Below are 22,246 nucleotides of genomic sequence, written 5' to 3'. Positions count from 1 at the left end.
GCCTATGGGGGGACACTGCTGGAGGCCCTATGAGGGGACACGGCACTGTGGGACACAATGGGGGGGCACTGTGGGACACTGTTGGGCACTCTATGGGGGGCACTGTTGCGGGCTCTATGGGGGGGGGGCACTGTTGCAGGCTCTATGGGGGGGGGCACTGTTGCCCTGGATCCACCCCAGCCTGTGACTGGATAGGGAATAGAGAAGTGTCACAGTGATGAGATCATCTCTCTGCTCTCTCAGCATGAACCAATTAGCTCCTGGTGCTGCTTCTTCCTCTCCCAGTCTGAGCTCTGCTGTACAGGGACTGCAAGAGTATAAAAACACACCCAGACACTTGCACGGCTTTCATTTTAAAAATACATTCTGATTCCAGATCTGGGTGAACACGTCTTTTATATCTGGAGCTCAGTTTTACACAGAGATATAAATGTGCTGAGAAATCACAGGGTCATGTGATCTTTCGCAGCCAATGAAATGAAAGCTGGCAGAATGACGGTAATAAATGTTTCTCAGGATTGCAGTGAAGATGTTTCTCCAGGATCCGGGCGGCAGCCACACACACAGCTGTATATAGATAGATATTGCCCCGGGGGATGGAGGATTTCATTGCAATACACGGCCAGTGTGAGAAGCACAGATTGAAGCTTTCCTGGGTGGCAAAGCCTCAGGAATGATCCTGATAAAGTGTATAGGAATCTCTCAGATGCCTTGTGGCCCCGTCTGTGTGCAGAGGCGTCTCCCGAATCGCTGATTATATTGTTGGACTTTATCCGCATAATGACACCCAGGATTAACCCCTTCCGCTCCTCACCACAGCACTGATACAATGTAACAATTATCCACCATAAGGAAATGGTGTTCCCATAACACCGGGCATTAACCCCGTAAGGCCGGCGCTCCCGTGAATGGGGGAAGGCAGAGCTGCAGGTCTTCAGAACACAAAGGATACAATGTAACAATTATGGATCATATGGAAACATCACCGCAAACACAATTATTTTATTATGTTACCAAATGTAGGCGGATTATTCCTAAATTCAGGACAGTGGGCGGGGCCATGCAAATCATTCCTTTACACCCCAACAGCCGGATCTATATCTGGATACCATCCGATGGTATATGGTGCAGATATGGCCAGCATCAGTGTATAGAAACCATGGCATCTATGTTGGAGGCCTTGGAACCCAATAAGATTTGGTGGGCGAGATGCCAAGGCCATACCCCAGTTACACTTTCGATGGTGCCCATTCTCTACAAAACTATAACCGCATCCTTATACCACCCATTACTGATTCCATCTGCTAAATATGCTCCAGTCAGTGCCCATTTTTACATGAGTAGAAACCCTACCTTATACCACCCGATTCCAGTGCCATGTCCAAGCTGCACCTTGGTGGCCATTTTCTATAGAACCCCAACCATGTACCACCCAATACTGATACCAACTGCCAATTACCACCAGCGCCCATTTTCTATAGAGCAAAACCCCCAACCTTATACCATCCAATGCCAATTGTATGTCCAAGTTAGACCTTGGTGCCCACTTTCTATAGAAGTACAACCCCAACCATACACCACCCAGGATCTAAACCATCTGCTAATCACCGTAAGCACCTATTTTCTATGGGGACAAAGCCCCAACCTCATGCCACCCAATTCCAGAGCCAAGTGAAAGTTAGACCTAGGTGCCCCATTTCTATAGGGCTAGAAACCAAACCCTATACCACCCAATGCCATTGGCATGTCCAAGTTAGGGATTGGTGCCCCATTTCTATAGAACTAGAACCCCAACCATATACCACCCAGGATCGAAACCATCTGCTAATCACAGTCAGCACCCATTTTCTAAAGGGCAAAAACCCAACCTTATGCCACCCAATTCCAGTGCCAAATCAAAGTTAGACCTAGGTGCCTCGCATTTCTATAGAACTCCAAGCATATACCACCCATTTCTAGTGCCAAGTCCAAGTTAGACCTTGGTGCCCCATTTCTACAGAACTAGAACCCCTACCCTATACCACCCAAGATCGAAACCATCTGCTAATGATTGTTATCACCCATTTTCTATAGGGCAAAAACCCAACCTTATGCCACCCAATTCCAGTGCCAAGTTAAAGTTAGACCTTGGTGCCCCATTTCTATAGATCCCCAACCATATACCTCCCATTGTCTAGTGCCAAGTCCAAGTTAGACCTTGGTGCCCCATTTCTATAGAGCTAGACCCCCAACCCTATACCACCTAATGCCATTATGACCCCATGAGTGCCCATTTTTTAGAACTCCAATAAATCTATAACCCTTATAGATTATGCCACCTAATCTCCTAAATACCCCATAGCCATCCATTGCCCATTCTTTATATACCAGTAAAGCCCCAGCTTTATATTACCCGGTTTTGCTGCCATGTAAGTTTTGCCACCTGTGTTGTCCATTTTCTATAGAGCTTTAACCCCGACTACATACCACCCAGTAGTGATACCATCTGCTAATCATGCCCATTTTATAACCCACCCCACCTTATACCACCCACTATCCATATTATCTGCCAATTACTACCGACCATGCCCATTTTCTACATAGCTATAACCCTCAACCCTATACCACCAAATTTCGGTGCCACATCCAAGGTTCACCTCCTTTGGTGCCCATATTCTACAGAGCCATACCTCTATATAACCAGAACCCCAACAAGTATAATCCTGACTTTATATTGCCAGGTTCCGCTGCCATGTATAGGTTTTGCCCCTTTCTTTGCCCACTTACTGCCCAACTTTAATCTTTACACTCCTGCCAATGCCCATTCTCCATAGCCCTGACCTTACAGTCCTCCCCTCCCCCCCCCCCCCACCCAGCACAGCAGGAAACACACCTGAGCACAGGTGAAACACCAGACCCCCCCCCCCCCCACACACACACACACACGCCGAGGCGGGGGAGTTCTGCAGGACAATCCCTCATCCCTCCACCGTTCCCGGCTCGGTACTTACAGAAGACGCCCTGCGGACCTGCTTGACATGCAGCCACTTCTTCATGTTGTCCCGTCTCCAGCCTCCGAGTGCACAGCTTGTGTCAGTGTGTAGGTGTGACGGTGTGACGGCGGGAGGGACAGGCTGGGTGACAGGTGAGAGTGTGGACAGTGACAGTGTGCAGCCGATACACCGGAGGTGGCGTTCTTGCAGCTGTGGACAGCAAATGTGGATTTGTCTCTGAGATGTTGTGCTGGTTGCAGAGTTTTTGTGTTTGCAGCCGTGCGTGTCTAAAACTTTGCACTCGGGGAATGTTTGTGTTGTGAAGCAGTAGATGTACAGATTACAAACAGCGCTTGCAGGTTGTGTGACTGCAGCTCTGCACAGAGTGCACTGGATCCTGTTGTGAGCGGTTGCATCAGTTGTACGCAGTGTGCGCTGGCACCAGTTGCTTGTGTCGTGCTCAGTGTGCAGTTGCACTTGCTGTGCAAAGTTGCTCCTGTTGTGCACAGTGTGCGTTTTCAGCAGTTGCTTATGTCATGGGCAGTGTGCAGTTGCTCCTGTTGAGCGCAGTGTGCAGTTGCTTATGTGTGCAGCGTGCATTTGCAGCAGTTGCTTATGTCGTGTGCAGCGTGCAGCTGCTCCCGGAGAGCGCAACGCGCAGTTGCTCCTGGAGTGCGCAGTGTGCAGAGTTGCTCCCCGAATGTGCAGTTGCTCCCGGTGTGCGCAGTGTGCAGTTACTCCCGGTGTGCGCAGCGTGCAGTTGCTCCCGGTGTGCGCAGCGTGCAGTTGCTCCCGGTGTGCGCAGCGTGCAGTTGCTCCCGGTGTGCGCAGCGTGCAGTTGCTCCCGGTGTGCGCAGCGTGCAGTTGCTCCCGGTGTGCGCAGTTGCTCCCGGTGTGCGCAGCGTGCAGTTACTCCCCTTGTGAGCAGCGTGCAGTTGCTCCCGGTGTGCGCAGTTGCTCCCGGAGTGCGCAGTGTGCAGAGTTGCTCCCGGTGTGCACAGTGTGCAGAGTTGCTCCCGGTGTGCACAGTGTGCAGTTGCTCCCGGTGTGCACAGTGTGCAGTTGCTCCCGGTGTGCGCAGTTGCTCCCGGAGTGCGCAGTGTGCAGAGTTGCTCCCGGTGTGCGCAGTGTGCAGTTGCTCCCGGTGTGCACAGTGTGCAGTTGCTCCCGGTGTGCACAGTGTGCAGTTTGCTCCCGGTGTGCACAGTGTGCAGTTGCTCCCGGTGTGCACAGTGTGCAGTTGCTCCCGGTGTGCACAGTGTGCAGTTGCTCCCGGTGTGCACAGTGTGCAGTTGCTCCCGGTGTGCACAGTGTGCAGTTGCTCCCGGTGTGCACAGTGTGCAGAGTTGCTCCCGGTGTGCACAGTGTGCAGAGTTGCTCCCGGTGTGCACAGTGTGCAGAGTTGCTCCCGGTGTGCACAGTGTGCAGAGTTGCTCCCGGTGTGCACAGTGTGCAGAGTTGCTCCCGGTGTGCACAGTGTGCAGTTGCTCCCGGTGTGCACAGTGTGCAGTTGCTCCCGGTGTGCACAGTGTGCAGTTGCTCCCGGTGTGCACAGTGTGCAGTTGCTCCCGGTGTGCACAGTGTGCAGTTGCTCCCGGTGTGCACAGTGTGCAGAGTTGCTCCCGGTGTGCACAGTGTGCAGAGTTGCTCCCGGTGTGCACAGTGTGCAGTTGCTCCCGGTGTGCACAGTGTGCAGAGTTGCTCCCGGTGTGCACAGTGTGCAGTTGCTCCCAGTGTGCGCAGTTGCTCCCGGAGTGCGCAGTGTGCAGTTGCTCCCGGTGTGCACAGTGTGCAGTTGCTCCCGGTGTGCACAGTGTGCAGTTGCTCCCGGTGTGCACAGTGTGCAGTTGCTCCCGGTGTGCACAGTGTGCAGTTGCTCCCGGTGTGCACAGTGTGCAGTTGCTCCCGGTGTGCACAGTGTGCAGTTGCTCCCGGTGTGCACAGTGTGCAGAGTTGCTCCCGGTGTGCACAGTGTGCAGAGTTGCTCCCGGTGTGCACAGTGTGCAGTTGCTCCCGGTGTGCACAGTGTGCAGAGTTGCTCCCCGGTGTGCACAGTGTGCAGTTGCTCCCAGTGTGCGCAGTTGCTCCCGGAGTGCGCAGTGTGCAGAGTTGCTCCCGGTGTGCGCAGTGTGCAGAGTTGCTCCCGGTGTGCGCAGTGTGCAGAGTTGCTCCCGGTGTGCGCAGTGTGCAGAGTTGCTCCCGGTGTGCGCAGTGTGCAGTTGCTCCCGGTGTGCGCAGTTGCTCCCGGTGTGCGCAGTGTGCAGAGTTGCTCCCGGTGTGCGCAGTGTGCAGAGTTGCTCCCGGTGTGCGCAGTGTGCAGAGTTGCTCCCGGTGTGCACAGTGTGCAGAGTTGCTCCCGGTGTGCACAGTGTGCAGAGTTGCTCCCGGTGTGCGCAGTGTGCAGAGTTGCTCCCGGTGTGCGCAGTGTGCAGAGTTGCTCCCGGTGTGCGCAGTGTGCACAGTTGCTCCCGGTGTGCACAGTGTGCACAGTTGCTCCTGGAGTGCACAGCCTGCAGTTCCTCCCTGTGTGCACTTGATCCCGGTGTGCACAGTGTGTGTGTCGGCTATTCAGCCCCTTGTTTGTAGAGCGTCATAGCAGAGCCGGCGGTGCCCGCAGCACATCACATGGGTGTCAGGGACATCTTGTGATTAGTAATTAGGACACAATGCTGTTGTGGGAGGAAGGATAGAGAATTACGCATTCCCCATCCCCCCACCACCATTCACAAATCCGCACACCCCCACAGAGGAGATCCGAGGGACAGGGATGACCAGAGACGAGAGCCCCGCCCTCTTCATATAGTATATCCCCCCTCCCCCGAAACACCCCCCCCCCCCCCCCCCACCCACATACTGTCCCTCTATAGATCCCTCTCTTCCTCCACAGTGGATGTTCAGATCTCTACAGATACTTTTACATCACTTACCAGTGGCTGATGTTAGGCCGGCCATACACTATAAAAACTGATTGTACAATCTTCCAATGGCTGGTCATATAGTGTGCAATCTGATTGTACAATCACCTTTACATTTACCAAAACAATACAATAAGGAGACAAACCTAAACCATCCAAATCATTTGTATCCCTTCAGGAGATGCTCTGATTAGAGGTTGGGATGAAGACGGGTCTACACACACACACACACAGGCTGAACGACAATCAGATCCCCCATCCATGGTATGTAGCGGGATGCAGGAATCTCCCGTTACTTCTATGCCATTGTGCAGCCGTTGTCAGGATACCCCAAACAGTGGCTGCATCTAACTGGACAGTTTTCTGCCCCGGGACTTTCTTTTTTCATTGGAAGGAGGTCTGACAGGAAACCGCCAACAATGTCATCCACAGAGCTAAACTCCATCTAGCGAGTCCCCAGCATCACATAGACGTATCTTAGTACAGATCAGTATATGGGGGGGGGGGGGGGGGGTATCTGGGGGGTATTGGGGCAATTATTGGCAAGCTGCAGTCTTGACAGGTAAGTACATGTAGTAACTTGTTGGAGTAAAAACAGTGCCTTGAAAAAGTATTCATACCCCTTGAAATTTTCCACAGTTTGTCATGTTACAACCAAAATTGTAAATGTATTTTATTGAGATTTTATGTGATAGACCAACACAAAGTGTCACATAATTGTGAAGTGGAAGGAAAATGATAAATGATACAAATAAATATGTGAAAAGTGTGGGGGGGGCATTTGTATTCAGCCCCCTTTACTCTGATACCCCTAACTAAAATCTAGTGGAACCAATTGCCTTCAGAAGTCACCTAATTAGTAAATAGAGTCCACCTGTGTGTCATGTAATCTCAGTATAAATACAGCTGTTCTGCGAAGCCCTCAGAGGTTTGTTAGAGAACCTTAGTGAACAAACAGCATCATGAAGGCCAAGGAACACACCAGACAGGTCAGAGATAAAGTTGTGGAGAAGTATAAAGCAGGGTTAGGTTATAAAAAAATCTCCCAAGCTTTGAACATCTCACGGAGCTCTGTTCAATCCATCATCGGAGAATGGAAAGAGTATGGCACAACTGCAAACCTACCAAGACATGGCCGTCCACCTAAACTGACCGGCCGGGCAAGGAGAGCATTCATCAGAGAAGAGCCAAGAGGTCCATGGTAACTCTGGAGGAGCTGCAGAGATCCACAGCTCAGGTGGGAGAATCTGTCCACAGGACAACTATTAGTCGTGTTCTCCACAAATCTGCCCTTTATGGAAGAGTGACAAGAAGAAAGACATTGGTGAAAGAAAGTCATAAGAAGTCCTGTTTGTAGTTTGTGAGAAGCCATGTGGAGGACACAGCAAACATGTGGAAGAAGGTGATCTGGTCAGATGAGAACAAAATTCAACTTTTTGACCTCAAAGCAAAACTCTATGTGTGGGGGAAACTAACTCTGCACATCACCCTGAACACACCATCCCAACTGTAAAACATGGTGGTGGCAGCATCATGTGGTGGGGATGGTTTTCTTCAGCAGGGACAGGGAAGCTGGTCAGAGTTGATGGGAAGATGGATGGAGACAAATACAGGACAATCTTAGAAGAAAACCTGTTAGAGTCTACAAAAGACTTGAGACTGGGGCGGAGGTTCACCTTCCAGCAGGACAACGACCCAAAACATACAGCCAGAGCTACAATGGAATGGTTTAGATCAAAGCATATTCATGTGTTAGAATGGTCCAGTCACAGTCCAGACCTAAATCACATTGAGAATCTGTGGCAAGACTTGAAAATTGCTGTTCACAGACGCTCTCCATCCAATCTGACAGAGCTTGAGATATTTTACAAAGAAGAATGGACAGAAATGTCCTCTCTAGATGTGCAAAGCTGGTAGAGACATCCCCAAAAAGACTTGTAGAGAAAGGGGGTTCTACAAAGTATTGACTCCGGGGGCGCCATACAAATACCCCCCCACACTTTTCACATATTTATTTGTATCATTTATCATTATCCTTCCACTTCACAATTATGTGACACTTTGTGTTGGTCGATCACATAAAATCCCAATAAAATACATTTATGTTTTTGGTTGTAACCTGACAAAATGTGGGGAATTTCAAGGGGTATGAATACTTTTTGAAGGCACTGTATGTATACGATGAGGAGAGAGGAATGGGACCCAAACAGGTCCACCCCTGCACCGAGTACGTGCCTGGTCTGTAATCCATCCTGTTTAGCCGGTATGTACCCCCCCCCCCCCCCCCAAAGGCTGGGCCCTTCATATGGCAAATCAAAAATAGCAGAAATAAAATGAATCACATAATCCATCATTATAGAACAAAGTATATTACATCCTCAGGGTGCACAGACACGCACACACATATATATATATATATATATATATATATATATTCAAACTTTGGGTGGGTTACTGCCTTTTCTTTGTCCTTGCTGTTAGACTGGAATGGTGTCAAGGTGGATTCCCTGTTCTCCACCGATATCCATCAACATAAACGAAGGGACACGTTCTCCAATGCAAATATATTTACTGAATCTTCAAATCATCAAACTTTGATGATTTGAAGATTCAGTAAATAATATTTGCATTGGAGAACGTGTCCCTTTGTTTATGTTAATATATATATATATATATATATATATACACACACACACAGACACACACACAGAGTACAATGAATCTACAATAACATATATGCCACAATGAGCCTCATCTGTAATCCATCCAGTTCAGCCGGTATATTCCCCCCCCAGAGCTGGGCCATACGCTTCATAAAGACAAACAATAGCATAGCAGAAATACCATACATAACATAATACATTATTGTAGAACAATGAATATTACATTCTCAGGGGGCAAACCAGGTACAGTACATGCCAACACAACACGTCATATAGAAAGAATACAATGTATGCTACATACACTACAATATCCACACTACAATGTATATTATCTACACTACAATGTATACTATCTACACTACAATGTATATTATCTACAATACAATGTATATTATCTACACTACAATGTATAATATCTACACTACAATGTATAATATCCACACTACAATGTATAATATCCACAATACAATGTATAATATCCACAATACAATGTATAATATCCACAATACAATGTATAATATCCACAATACAATGTATAATATCTACACTACAATGTATATTATCTACAATACAATGTATAATATCTACACTACAATGTATATTATCTACACTACAATGTATATTATCTACAATACAATGTATAATATCCACAATACAATGTATAATATCCACAATACCATGTATAATATCCACACTACAATGTATAATATTCACACTACAATGTATAATATCCACACTACAATGTATAATATCCACACTACAATGTATAATATCTACAATACAATGTATATTATCTACACTACAATGTATAATATCTACACTACAATGTATAATATCCACACTACAATGTATATTATCTACACTACAATGTATATTATCTACAATACAATGTATAATATCCACACTACAATGTATATTATCTACACTACAATGTATATTATCTACACTACAATGTATAATATCTACACTACAATGTATAATATCCACACTACAATGTATATTATCTACACTACAATGTATATTATCTACACTACAATGAATAATATCTACACTACAATGTATATTATCTACAATACAATGTATAATATCTACACTACAATGTATAATATCCACAATACAATGTATAATATCTACACTACAATGTATAATATCCACAATACAATGTATAATATCCACACTACAATGTATAATATCTACAATACAATGTATAATATCTACACTACAATGTATAATATCCACAATACAATGTATAATATCTACACTACAATGTATATTATCTACACTACAATGTATAATATCCACAATACAATGTATAATATCTACACTACAATGTATAATATTCACACTACAATGTATAATATCTACACTACAATGTATAATATTCACACTACAATGTATAATATCTACACTACACAGTACAGACTACAATAAACACTATCCATTCCAGCACCGAGCACAGGTCTAGCCCGCAATCCATCCGGTTCAGCCAGTATACTCTCCCCCCACCACTGGGGTGGACCCTTCAATTAGGAAAAGAGCCAAAAAAAAATTGGCAGAAATACCATATATAACATATTATTGTATATTCATATATTTATTGCATTCTCAGGGTAAATGTCCACATAAACACTTTGTATATACTACAATATCTACACCACAAAATATATACTATGGTGGTCTCTCTGCAGTGGTCTGACACCCCCCCCCCCGCTGAGTCACAGCCCGAGCTCTCCAATCAGCAGGACGTTTGAATAGCACTAGCTCTACTCAGCAGGGAGTGTGCAAGACCTCTGCAGAGAGATCACTGCTTCCGCACAGAGAACAAGGGGTTCTTCTCTGCAGCATGCTGGTAGGGGACAGGCTTTTCTACTCACGATGTGGCTAAAGAAAACAAACTGCAAAGGTCTATTTAAATCTTGTCCTCGCTATGGCCTTGCATTAAGCCAGCTTAATCAAATGAATGAGCTGCCAAACCAGAACAGATCAAGAAACAAAATCAGACATGCACAATTTTCTACCAGATATCTGCAGAATGTGATACAGAAGATATTGGTCTGTTTGTAGCCTGTGAGAGATTCAGATTGGATTAGCTCTATGAAAGTCAATGAGCACAGACAATGGGTCGGCACTGCAGCCTTCCCATGATGCATCACACAGCGGCTAAAGAGCAAACCGCGGCCTACCTTGTCGCTGTCTACAGTGTTCTGTGAGGTCCGAGAGGCGATGGAGATTGTGTCCGGCTGGCTGCTGCCATCACCCTGACTGTCCAGATCCTCCAACCCGTCCCTGGAGCGAGAGGAACCGTCAACGGTTACAGAAACCATAGTGATGTCAAAAATAACACAAAAACCATAATAACACCAAAACCATAATAAATATCAGTGTATCGGGGACATACCTCAGCACCGATATCCACACAGATAGCACCAACACCTTCATCCAATCACCATAGAATATTAAGAAGTTCATTATCTCAGGAAAATTGTGGAACCCTCCTGTCCTAGCTCAATCATCCCATCCTGAGTGTCAGGAAGATACCCCGTAATTTATATCCATATTTTAAGACACCTTCATCCAACCTCCATTGTATATGGAGATGTTGATTATCCTGTTCTTGGATAATCATCTCCAAACTCCAAGGAGGTTGGATGAAGGTGTCTTAAGGTATGGATATAAATGTTGTGGTATCTTCCCGACACCAAGGATGGGATGATGGAACTAGGACAGGGGGGCTCCACAACTTTCACACATCCCATCCTGTTCTCGGATAATCAACAACTCCACGTACCATGGTTGGATGAAGTTGTTCTGGTCACATCCTTGGTGTCAGGAAGATAACCCAACATTTATATCCATAGGTTAAGACACCTTATTTCAATCACCATGGAATGTGTTGGTATTGATTGTTCAAGAACAAGATAAGAGTTTTGAAAGTTGTAGAAACTCCGGTTATAGCTTCATCATCCCATCTTTGGTGGCAGAGGGTCAGTGCATGTGCTAATCCTTTGTGTGACACCACTAAAGGTGTGAATTGATGTCAAAATTGCCAGGGTAGAGATGTCCAAATGGCAAAATATGTGGAAGAGAGATGGTGTAGAAGGACCCCCCCTTGTTCAGAGATGGTTGTTCCAAGCCTCTTTAGAACCAATTGTCCTCAAAATGTCCAAAATATGCACCTCACTGTTCTCGAAAAATATTCACACAGGTAGCACCAACACCTTCATCCAATCACCATGGAATGTGGAGATCTTGATTATCCAAGGAAAGTTGTGCAACCCTCCTTTACTAGTTTAGTCATTACATCTTTGGTGTCAGTAAGATACCTCAGCATTAATATGCATACCTTAAGATGTCTTCATCCAACTGAGATTTGACAACAGTTCATAGCTTCAATGATTGACACCTATGCAGACTGCCTGATAGCTGGTATTGGATTATGTAACTAAAACAGGAGGGCGGGGGTGGTACATACAGGGTGCAGGGTTCTGGAGGGTGCTGGGTACAGGGTTCAGGAGAGTGCTAGTTACAGGGTTCAGGAGGGACATTGTTACAGGGTGTAAGGTTCTTTAGGGTGCACGGTTCAGGAGGGTGCTAGTTACAGGGTGCAGGGTTCAGGAGGGTGCTAGTTACAGGGTGCAGGGTTAAGGAGGGTGCTAGTTACAGGGTGCAAGGTTAAGGAGGGTGCTAGTTACAGGGTGCAAGGTTCTGGAGGGTGCTAGTTACAGGGTGCATGGTTCTGGAGAGTGCTAGTTACAGGGTGCATGGTTCTGGAGGGTGCTAGTTACAGGGTGCATGGTTCTGGAGGGTGCTAGTTACAGGGTGCATGGTTGTGGAGGGTGCTAGTTACAGGATGCATGGTTCTGGAGGGTGCTAGTTACAGGGTGCATGGTTCCGGAGGGTGCTTGTTACAGTGTGCATGATTCAAGAGGGTGCTAGTTAAAGGGTGCAAGGTTCAGGAGGGTGGTAGTTACAAGGTGCATGGTTCTGGAGGGTGCTAGTTACAAAAGCACAGTTCTGTAGACTGCATGGTTCTGGAGGGTGCTAGTTACAGGATGCACGGTTCTGGAGGGTGCTGGTTACAGGGCGCATGGTTCTGGAGGGTGCTGGTTACAAGGTGCAGGGTTCAGGAGGGTGCTAGTTACAGGGTTCAGGGTGATGCTAGTTACAGGGTGCAGGGTCCAGGAGGGTGCTAGTTACAGGGTGCAGGGTTCAGGAGGGTGCTAGTTACAGGGTTCAAGGTTCAGAAGGGTGATTGGTACAGGGCGCAGATTTCTGAAGGGTGCTAGTTACAAGGTGCAAGGTTCAGGAGGGTGCTAGTTACAGGGTGCAGGGTTCAGGAAGGTGCTAGTTATAGGGTGCAGGGTTCAGGAAGGTGCTGGTTACAGGGTGCGGGGTTCAAAAGGGTGCTAGGTACAGGGTGCAGAGTTCTGGAGGGTGCTACTTACAGGGTGCAGGGTTCAACCCACAAATTCCCATCCTTGACAGAATTGTCTTTCCCCTCCCAGCACCGTCTTCAACATTACAGAACAAGCCCAGCTGAAAGTGACTATTACTAGACAAACCATCACAAGGATACATGAGAACCTTCAAAGAGATTCTTATTGCAACTGCAAAACAATTCTTTTTTGTAAACAAAGAACGAAATGCGGTACATCAGGTTTTCTGCGACTTTACCGGCTTGAAAAGAAATGTTTGTTCGATTCTCAGATATTTTTGTATTTGTGAGTCTTTTACATTCAACTGCTGCAGAACTCTATGAGGTTATTAAACACTGATCTGCAGAGTCTCCCCCTGGTGGTAGTTCTGTTAAATGATGGTTGAGATGAAATCCCACTATCCTACGTCAGGGCCAGAGCCACACAGGTGAATAATCCCTGTACTCTGAGCAATGTAAATACTTGTTTCCCATCATCTCATTATATATCCCATTAAACACATGTCGGTTACCTCTTGCTGTTGTTCCTCTGCTTGGCCGGGGTCTTCGGCGGCTGAATCGGCTCTTTAAGCGCTCCTTTCAGGTGGATCATTCTCTCCTGGATCACCTCGCGGATGTTCTTGATCCAGTCCTGCTTCGCCTCAATGCTGGATGCCTGCGGGGGAAAGAGACGAGTGAGCGCAGCGGCACCACCATCAGACTGAACAATGACTTGTTTTGGACTTCCAGCCACAAAGAATAAATTGTATACCAGATACTGGGAGGATGTGATATTCCATACACAGACTGTCTGCAGACTGTCCCAACCAGCAGCATCAAGAGTACCTGTCCCTTCTACAATATAGCCGGACACCCTACAAGAGTACCTGTCCCTTCTGGAATATAGCCAGACACCTGTCCCTTATGCAATATAGCTAGACACCCTACAAGAGTACCTGTCCCTTCTACAATATAGCCGGACACCCTACAAGAGTACCTGTCCCTTCCGGAATATAGCCGGACACCCTACAAGAGTACCTGTCCCTTCTGCAATATAGCCAGACACCCTACAAGAGTACCTGTCCCTTCCGGAATATAGCCAGACACCCTACAAGAGTACCTGTCCCTTCTGGAATATAGCCAGACACCCTACAAGAGTACCTGTCCCTTCTGGAATATAGCCAGACACCTGTCTCTTATGCAATATAGCTAGACACCCTACAAGAGTACCTGTCCCTTCTGGAATATAGCCTGACACCCTACAAGAATGCCTATCCCTTCTGGAATATAGCCTGACACCCTGCAAGAGTACCTGTCCCTTCCAGAATATAGCCGGACACGCTACAAGAGTACCTGTCCCTTCCAGAATATAGCCGGACACCCTACAAGAGTACCTGTCCCTTCTGGAATATAGCCTGACACCCTACAAGAGTACCTGTCCCTTCCAGAATATAGCCGGACACCCTACAAGAGTACCTGTCCCTTCCGGAATATAGCCGGACACCCTACAAGAGTACCTGTCCCTTCTAGAATATAGCCGCACACCCTACAAGAGTACATGTCCCTTCTGGAATATAGCCGGACACCCTACAAGAGTACCTATCCCTTCTGGAATATAGCCAGACACCCTACAAGAGTACCTGTCCCTTCCGGAATATAGCCGGACACCCTACAAGAGTACCTATCCCTTCTGGAATATAGCCGGACACCCTACAAGAGTACCTATCCCTTCTGGAATATAGCTGGACACCCTACAAGAGTACCTATCCCTTCTGGAATATATCCGGACACCCTACAAGAGTACCTGTCCCTTCCGGAATATAGCCGGACACCCTACAAGAGTACCTGTCCCTTCTGCAATATAGCCGGACACCCTACAAGAGTACCTATCCCTTCTGGAATATAGCCTGACACCCTACAAGAGTACCTGACCCTTCCAGAATATAGCCGGACACCCTACAAGAGTACCTGTCCCTTCCGGAATATAGCCGGACACCCTACAAGAGTACCTGTCCCTTCTAGAATATAGCCGCACACCCTACAAGAGTACCTGTCCCTTCCGGAATATAGCCGGACACCCTACAAGAGTACCTGTCCCTTCCAGAATATAGCCGGACACCCTACAAGAGTACCTATCCCTTCTGGAATATAGCTGGACACCCTACAAGAGTACCTATCCCTTCTGGAATATAGCCGGACACCCTACAAGAGTACCTGTCCCTTCCGGAATATAGCCGGACACCCTACAAGAGTACCTGTCCCTTCTGCAATATAGCCGGACACCCTACAAGAGTACCTATCCCTTCTGGAATATAGCCTGACACCCTACAAGAGTACCTGTCCCTTCTGGAATATAGCCTGACACCCTACAAGAGTACCTGTCCCTTCCAGAATATAGCCGGACACCCTACAAGAGTACCTATCCCTTCTGGAATATAGCCTGACACCCTACAAGAGTACCTGTCCCTTCCAGAATATAGCCGGACACCCTACAAGAGTACCTGTCCCTTCCAGAATATAGCCGGACACCCTACAAGAGTACCTGTCCCTTCCAGAATATAGCCGGACACCCTACAAGAGTACCTGTCCCTTCCAGAATATAGCCGGACACCCTACAAGAGTACCTATCCCTTCTGGAATATAGCCGGACACCCTACAAGAGTACCTGTCCTTTCTGGAATATAGCCGGACACCCTACAATAGCACCTGTCCCTTCTAGAATATAGCCGGACACCCTACAAAAGTACCTGTCCTTTCTGGAATATAGCCGGACACCCTACAAGAGTACCTGTCCCTTCCGGAATATAGCCGGACACCCTACAAGAGTACCTATCCCTTCTGGAATATAGCCGGACACCCTACAAGAGTACCTGTCCCTTCCAGAATATAGCCGGACACCCTACAAGAGTACCTGTCCCTTCCAGAATATAGCCGGACACCCTACAAGAGTACCTATCCCTTCTGGAATATAGCCGGACACCCTACAAGAGTACCTGTCCCTTCCAGAATATAGCCGGACACCCTACAAGAGTACCTGTCCTTTCTGGAATATAGCCAGACACCTGTCCCTTATGCAATATAGCTAGACACCCTACAAGAGTACCTGTCCCTTCTGGAATATAGCCTGACACCCTACAAGAGTACCTATCCCTTCTGGAATATAGCCTGACACCCTACAAGAGTACCTGTCCCTTCCAGAATATAGCCTGACACCCTACAAGAGTACCTGTCCCTTCCGGAATATAGCCGGACACCCTACAAGAGTACCTGTCCCTTCCAGAATATAGCCTGACACCCTACAAGAGTACCTGTCCCTTCTGGAATATAGCCGGACACCCTACAAGAGTACCTGTCCCTTCTGCAATATAGCCGGACACCCTACAAGAGTACCTGTCCCTTCTGGAATATAGCCAGACACCCTACAAGAGTACCTGTCCCTTCTGGAATATAGCCAGACACCCTACAAGAGTACCTGTCCCTTCTGGAATATAGCCGGACACCCTACAAGAGTACCTGTCCCTTCCGGAATATAGCCAGACACCCTACAAGAGTACCTGTCCCTTCTGGAATATAGCCAGACACCTGTCCCTTATGCAATATAGCTAGACACCCTACAAGAGTACCTGTCCCTTCTGGAATATAGCCAGACACCTGTCCCTTATGCAATATAGCCTGACACCCTACAAGAGTGCCTATCCCTTCCAGAATATAGCCGGACACCCTACAAGAGTACCTGTCCTTTCCAGAATATAGCCGGACACCCTACAAGAGTACCTATCCCTTCTGGAATATAGCCGGACACCCTACAAGAGTACCTGTTCCTTCCGGAATATAGCCGGACACCCTACAAGAGTACCTATCCCTTCTGGAATATAGCCGGACACCCTACAAGAGTACCTGTCCCTTCTGGAATATAGCCAGACACCCTACAAGAGTACCTGTCCCTTCTGGAATATAGCCAGACACCATACAAGAGTACCTGTCCCTTCCAGAATATAGCCGGACACCATACAAGAGTACCTGTCCCTTCCAGAATATAGCCGGACACCCTACAAGAGTACCTGTCCCTTCTGCAATATAGCCGGACACCCTACAAGAGTACCTGTCCCTTCCGGAATATAGCCAGACACCCTACAAGAGTACCTGTCCCTTCTGGAATATAGCCAGACACCTGTCCCTTATGCAATATAGCTAGACACCCTACAAGAGTACCTGTCCCTTCTGGAATATAGCCTGACACCCTACAAGAGTGCCTATCCCTTCCAGAATATAGCCGGACACCCTACAAGAGTACCTGTCCCTTCCAGAATATAGCCGGACACCCTACAAGAGTACCTATCCCTTCCGGAATATAGCCGGACACCCTACAAGAGTACCTGTCCCTTCCAGAATATAGCCGGACACCCTACAAGAGTACCTGTCCCTTCTGGAATATAGCCAGACACCCTACAAGAGTACCTGTCCCTTCTGGAATATAGCCGGACACCCTACAAGAGTACCTGTCCCTTCCGGAATATAGCCAGACACCCTACAAGAGTACCTGTCCCTTCTAGAATATAGCCAGACACCCTACAAGAGTACCTGTCCCTTCTGGAATATAGCCAGACACCTGTCCCTTATGCAATATAGCTAGACACCCTACAAGAGTACCTGTCCCTTCTGGAATATAGCCGGACACCCTACAAGAGTACCTGTCCCTTCTGGAATATAGCCGGACACCCTACAAGAGTACCTGTCCCTTCCAGAATATAGCCGGACACCCTACAAGAGACCTGCCCAGGTAACCTGCCCTTTATATACATTCCTCTCTACTGGACACCATTGGGCAGAGGCAATGTCTAAGGTTCACTTTCCTCTCTGGATTTTTATCTTTCTGTAGATACAGCAGAAGCCCCACCCAGGAGGAACTACAAGCTGCAGCTTCCCTGGGCAAAATGCCAGCCGTGGTGCTGCTGACACATCACTAATATATCACACGTGGACTAGGGATGAGGCTGGAGGAACTCTGATAAGAAATGGTGGAAGTCCCCTCAGTGAGAATGTAGATACTTGCCAGCACACCAAGGATCGGCAAAAGGTGGCGTCCAAACGGTTTAGTTTATTGCATGGTCACAACACAAAGAGGTGCACCTCGTGCCGATCCTTGGTGTGCTGGCAAGTATTGTGACTTGAACCAGTATCCAGCTGGTTGTTGCTGCAGCACCCAATCTTTAGAGCTTATACCAGGAACGTGTGCGATGGGAATATGAAACATTACACGTCCCCTCAGTGAGGACGCACACACCATTAAAAATACTCCAGACGTTTCAGGATAAACAATATAACAGAATAAAAAAAAAAAAAAAAAAAAAAAAACTTAAGCTGCTTATTTTCTGCATTGGGATGGACATGTAAGGGAAAGGACCTAAGCTGCCACCCACTGGCTGAAAATGAGAATACAAAACAATCTTGTGCAATATTTCAGATTTCCATAACAAAATAAAAGTTTTTAAAATTCTGGACCTCAATAAACAAAATAACAAATCCACCCGCTTTATATTTCCTTTAAAGAGCAACGCACCTTGAGCACCGTTCTGTTATCAGACGACGGCGTTCGGCCCGACCACAAGGCGAACTTGCAGGGGTCTCCTTCAACGTGTTCCGTCACCCCCAACTCGGAGGTCTGGAGGAGAGAGGAGATGGCGGGTGTGAATGTACGGCACATTTTTTACCAAAAAAACTTCAACAGAAACTTTTATAATGCTGACAGAGACCCCATTGGGGAGAGTTTAATCTCACTTCCTGTATTAGTTGTTGCAGTTCGTGCACTTCCTGTTTGAAAAGGAAATTAAATGGGGACAAAGACAGAGATAAAAACCTGACAGATACTTTAACCCTTCTACACTCTATCTAGAACTAAAACAAGTTGTGGTGTTAAGGGTTCATTTTAAAGTGCAACAATGAAACATATTTTTCAATAGATTTAGTGTCACGTCCAATTGTATAAAACTTTCGTAATCAAATCATTTTTTGTGACTTAGTTGCAAAGTTTTTCACCTGGAGATCCTGCCAGTAAGAGCACTTGCTGTTGCGGGATGACAAAGCTAAGCCTTGCAATTAGCAGCAGCATTGTCAGCCTGCTGGGGCGCTCTTCATGTGTTTGTTGGGCTGCTTGTCAGGCACCCCATAGGCATGCTTGAGGTCAAATGAAGCTGCCCTTCTCTTTCAATGGAGGTGAGTGAAGAAGGACCCCTTAATGTTGGTAGTTCATGGTAACGCACCCTTTCATTGGAGGTCAGCACGAGAGGGGCCCCCTTCCGCTGGAGGTCAGCAGGAGAGGGGCCCCCTTCCGCTGGAGGTCAGCAGGAGAGGGGCCCCCTTCCGCTGGAGGTCAGCAGGAGAGGGGCCCCCTTCCGCTGGAGGTCAGCAGGAGAGGGGCCCCCTTCCGCTGGAGGTCAGCAGGAGAGGGGCCCCCTTCCGCTGGAGGTCAGCAGGAGAGGGGCCCCCTTCCGCTGGAGGTCAGCAGGAGAGGGGCCCCCTTCCGCTGGAGGTCAGCAGGAGATGGACCCCCTTCCGCTGGAGGTCAGCAGGAGATGGACCCCCTTCCGCTGGAGGTCAGCAGGAGATGGACCCCCTTCCGCTGAAGGTCAGTAGGAGATGGGCCCCCTTCCGCTGGAAGTTAGTAGGAATTGGGCCCCCTTTCACTAGAGGTCAGTAGGAGATGGGCCCGCTTCCACTAAAGGTCAGTAGGAGATAGGCCCCCTTCCACTAAAATGTCTGTAGGAGATGGGCCCCTTCCACAAAAGGTCTGTAGGATATGGGTCCCCTTCCACTAGAGGTCAGTAGGATATGGGCCCCCTACCACGAGAGGTCAGTAGGATATGGGCCCCCTTCCACGAGAGGTCAGTAGGATATGATTCCCCCTTGCACTGGAGGCCAGTGGATGAGCCCCCTTGCACTGGAGGCCAGCAGATGAGCCCCCTTGCACCAGAGCTCAGTAGAATATGGGTCCCCTTCCACTAGAGGTCAGTAGGAGATGGGCCCCCTTGCACTGAAGTTCAGTAGGACATGGGTCCCCTTGCACTAGAGGTCAGTAAGAAATGCACCCCCTTCCACTAGAGGTCAGTAGGAGATGCGCCCCCTTCCACTAGAGGTCAGTAGGAGATGCGCCCCCTTCCACTAGAGGTCAGTAGGATACGATTCCCCCTTGCACTAGAGGCCAGTAGGATATGAGTCCCCTTCCACTAAAGGTCAGTCGGAGATGGGCTCCCTTGCATTGGAGTTCAGAAGGAGATGGGCCCCCTTGCACTGGAGTTCAGTAGGACATGGGTCCCCTTCCACTAGAGGTCAGTCGGAGATGGGCCCCCTTGCACTGGAGTTCAGTAGGAGATGGACCCTCTTGCACTGGAGTTCAGTCGGTCATGGGTCCCCTTCCACTAGAGGTCAGTAGGAGATAAGCCCCCTTGCACTAAAGGTCAGTAAGATAGTGTTTCTCAACCTTTAAAACTTATGAACAGTCTTGCAGCACCCTTTAAAAATTATAGACAGGCTCAAGGCACCCCATTCTAAAATGTAAAAACTATTCTAATCATTCTACATAATGCAGCAACATCCACAATTCCAAGTAGGACACCCAACATTAGAGGTGATTTATTCTTCCAAAGCAAATACACTTTTGCAAACTGGTACTGACTAGTATTCTAATGTTTCTCTTCTCCCTCAGTTTTTCTCCATCACTCAGCTAATGTGACCCCAATGCTGATGGAGAGGGGCAGGGGAGGGTCAAACAAAAATGCTATGCAGGCGACTGACATCCTCCTTATCAAGTAATGATGCCATTGGTCGTTAGGAGGTCACCAGCTAGAAAGTAGTAATGGCGTTCAATGAAAACTTGTGGCTTAGTGTAACTGAAAGGCAGCCTTCATCCACACGTCGGCTTGTATACAATTATTGAGGAAATTTTAGGCATTTTGCCAAGGCACCCCTGAAGAAACCTCAAGGCACCCTGGTTGAAAAAGGCTGCAGTAGGATATGGGTCCCCTTCCACTAGAGGTCAGTAGAAAATGGGCCCTATTCCATTAGAGGTCAGTAGGAAATGGGCCCTATTCCATTAGAGGTCAGTAGGAAATGGGCCCTATTCCATTAGAGGTCAGTAGAAGATGGGCCCCATTCCATTAGAGGTCATTGGAGATGGACACCTTCCATTGGAGGTCAGTATGAGATGGACCCCTTCCATTAGAGATGGACAACTTCCATTGGAGGTCAGTATGAGATGGGCCCCTTCCATTGGCGGTCAGTAAGAGATAGGACCTTTCATTGGAAGTCAGTATGAGATGGGTCCTCTTCCATTGGAGGTCAGTTGGAAGAATGCCCCTTAATTGGTGGCCAATGTATAGATTGACAGCCTTAAAGAACCCTAAAAAGATCATTGGTGCCAGTGGTTACTTATCAGAGGGAAGGGGTGAGAGACTCCACTGGTTCCACAAGAATGACTGATGACCTTGGACCCAGGACTATGTAGGTACCATAAGGCACAAGGTCAAATGCCACTGCTGCCTACTCATAGAACACCTAGCAACCTCTGGATAGAGGCCAACAGTTCCCTGAAACCCTGACTGAGAAAGACTGAACTACAGCCCCGAGCCAAAGTCTATGGTTCTGACCTATCAGAACAGGAAGCCAACATTGTGGTCCTCAGGCTGGCACAAGTTTAGTCCGGCGCCATATACACAAATCAAGAGGACTTACCAGCAGCTTGTTTTTGTAAACATATTTTGTGTGTCCTGCAGAGTCTTTTATCTCCTTGCTGAACACCAGAGAGATCTCGAACAGAAAAAGGTGTCGGTCCCGCCCCTTGCGGATCAGAGATTTGGGATCCCAGACTTGGAAAGAATCCTGCAGTATAAGCTCACCCTGAACGTCCAGGTTTTCATCAAACCCTGAAAAAAAAAAAAAGAAGGCCGAGTCACCAGGATGCTGCATTCATGGAAATGTCTACCTAAACTTGGCCGCAAACTTAATTATAGAACATATTCACAGATAAGGTGACACTTCATTTGTTAGGTATGTACCTCTGCCACAAACCTTTTATTTTTCTCGAACAATCTGGACTGTCAATGTCTGAAAATGTGCCATCAAACAGAATACTAGCCAAGACTTAACCAGAGACTGATGCTTCCTCCAGCTCCTCATGGGTGTGGTCAACGTTCCACCAGCAACATTAATATTCTGCCCACAAAGGGCCTGGAGAGCTATACAGATACAGTATTCCTCATTTCTGTCTTTGGCTTTCGTGTTTATTTC

At 47.6% G+C, this 22,246-nt stretch overlaps 1 protein-coding gene across 1 annotated transcript in view; it reads right to left on the bottom strand.

The window, feature by feature from the left end:
• The window catches only part of KALRN (kalirin RhoGEF kinase), a 231,188-nt gene that overhangs the window by 158,057 nt on the left and 50,885 nt on the right, over nucleotides 1-22,246 (bottom strand). Inside the window, 4 exon segments of the mRNA XM_073634491.1 lie at nucleotides 10,734-10,836; nucleotides 13,498-13,640; nucleotides 18,525-18,626; nucleotides 21,692-21,882. Coding sequence (XP_073490592.1) covers nucleotides 10,734-10,836; nucleotides 13,498-13,640; nucleotides 18,525-18,626; nucleotides 21,692-21,882 — 539 coding nt within the window.

Source organism: Aquarana catesbeiana, linkage group LG06 (genome assembly GCF_042186555.1).
Source record: "Aquarana catesbeiana isolate 2022-GZ linkage group LG06, ASM4218655v1, whole genome shotgun sequence".
NCBI lineage: Eukaryota > Metazoa > Chordata > Amphibia > Anura > Ranidae > Aquarana > Aquarana catesbeiana.
Note: the sequence above shows the minus strand (reverse complement) of the source record. Positions and strands in the feature narration are given on the sequence as shown.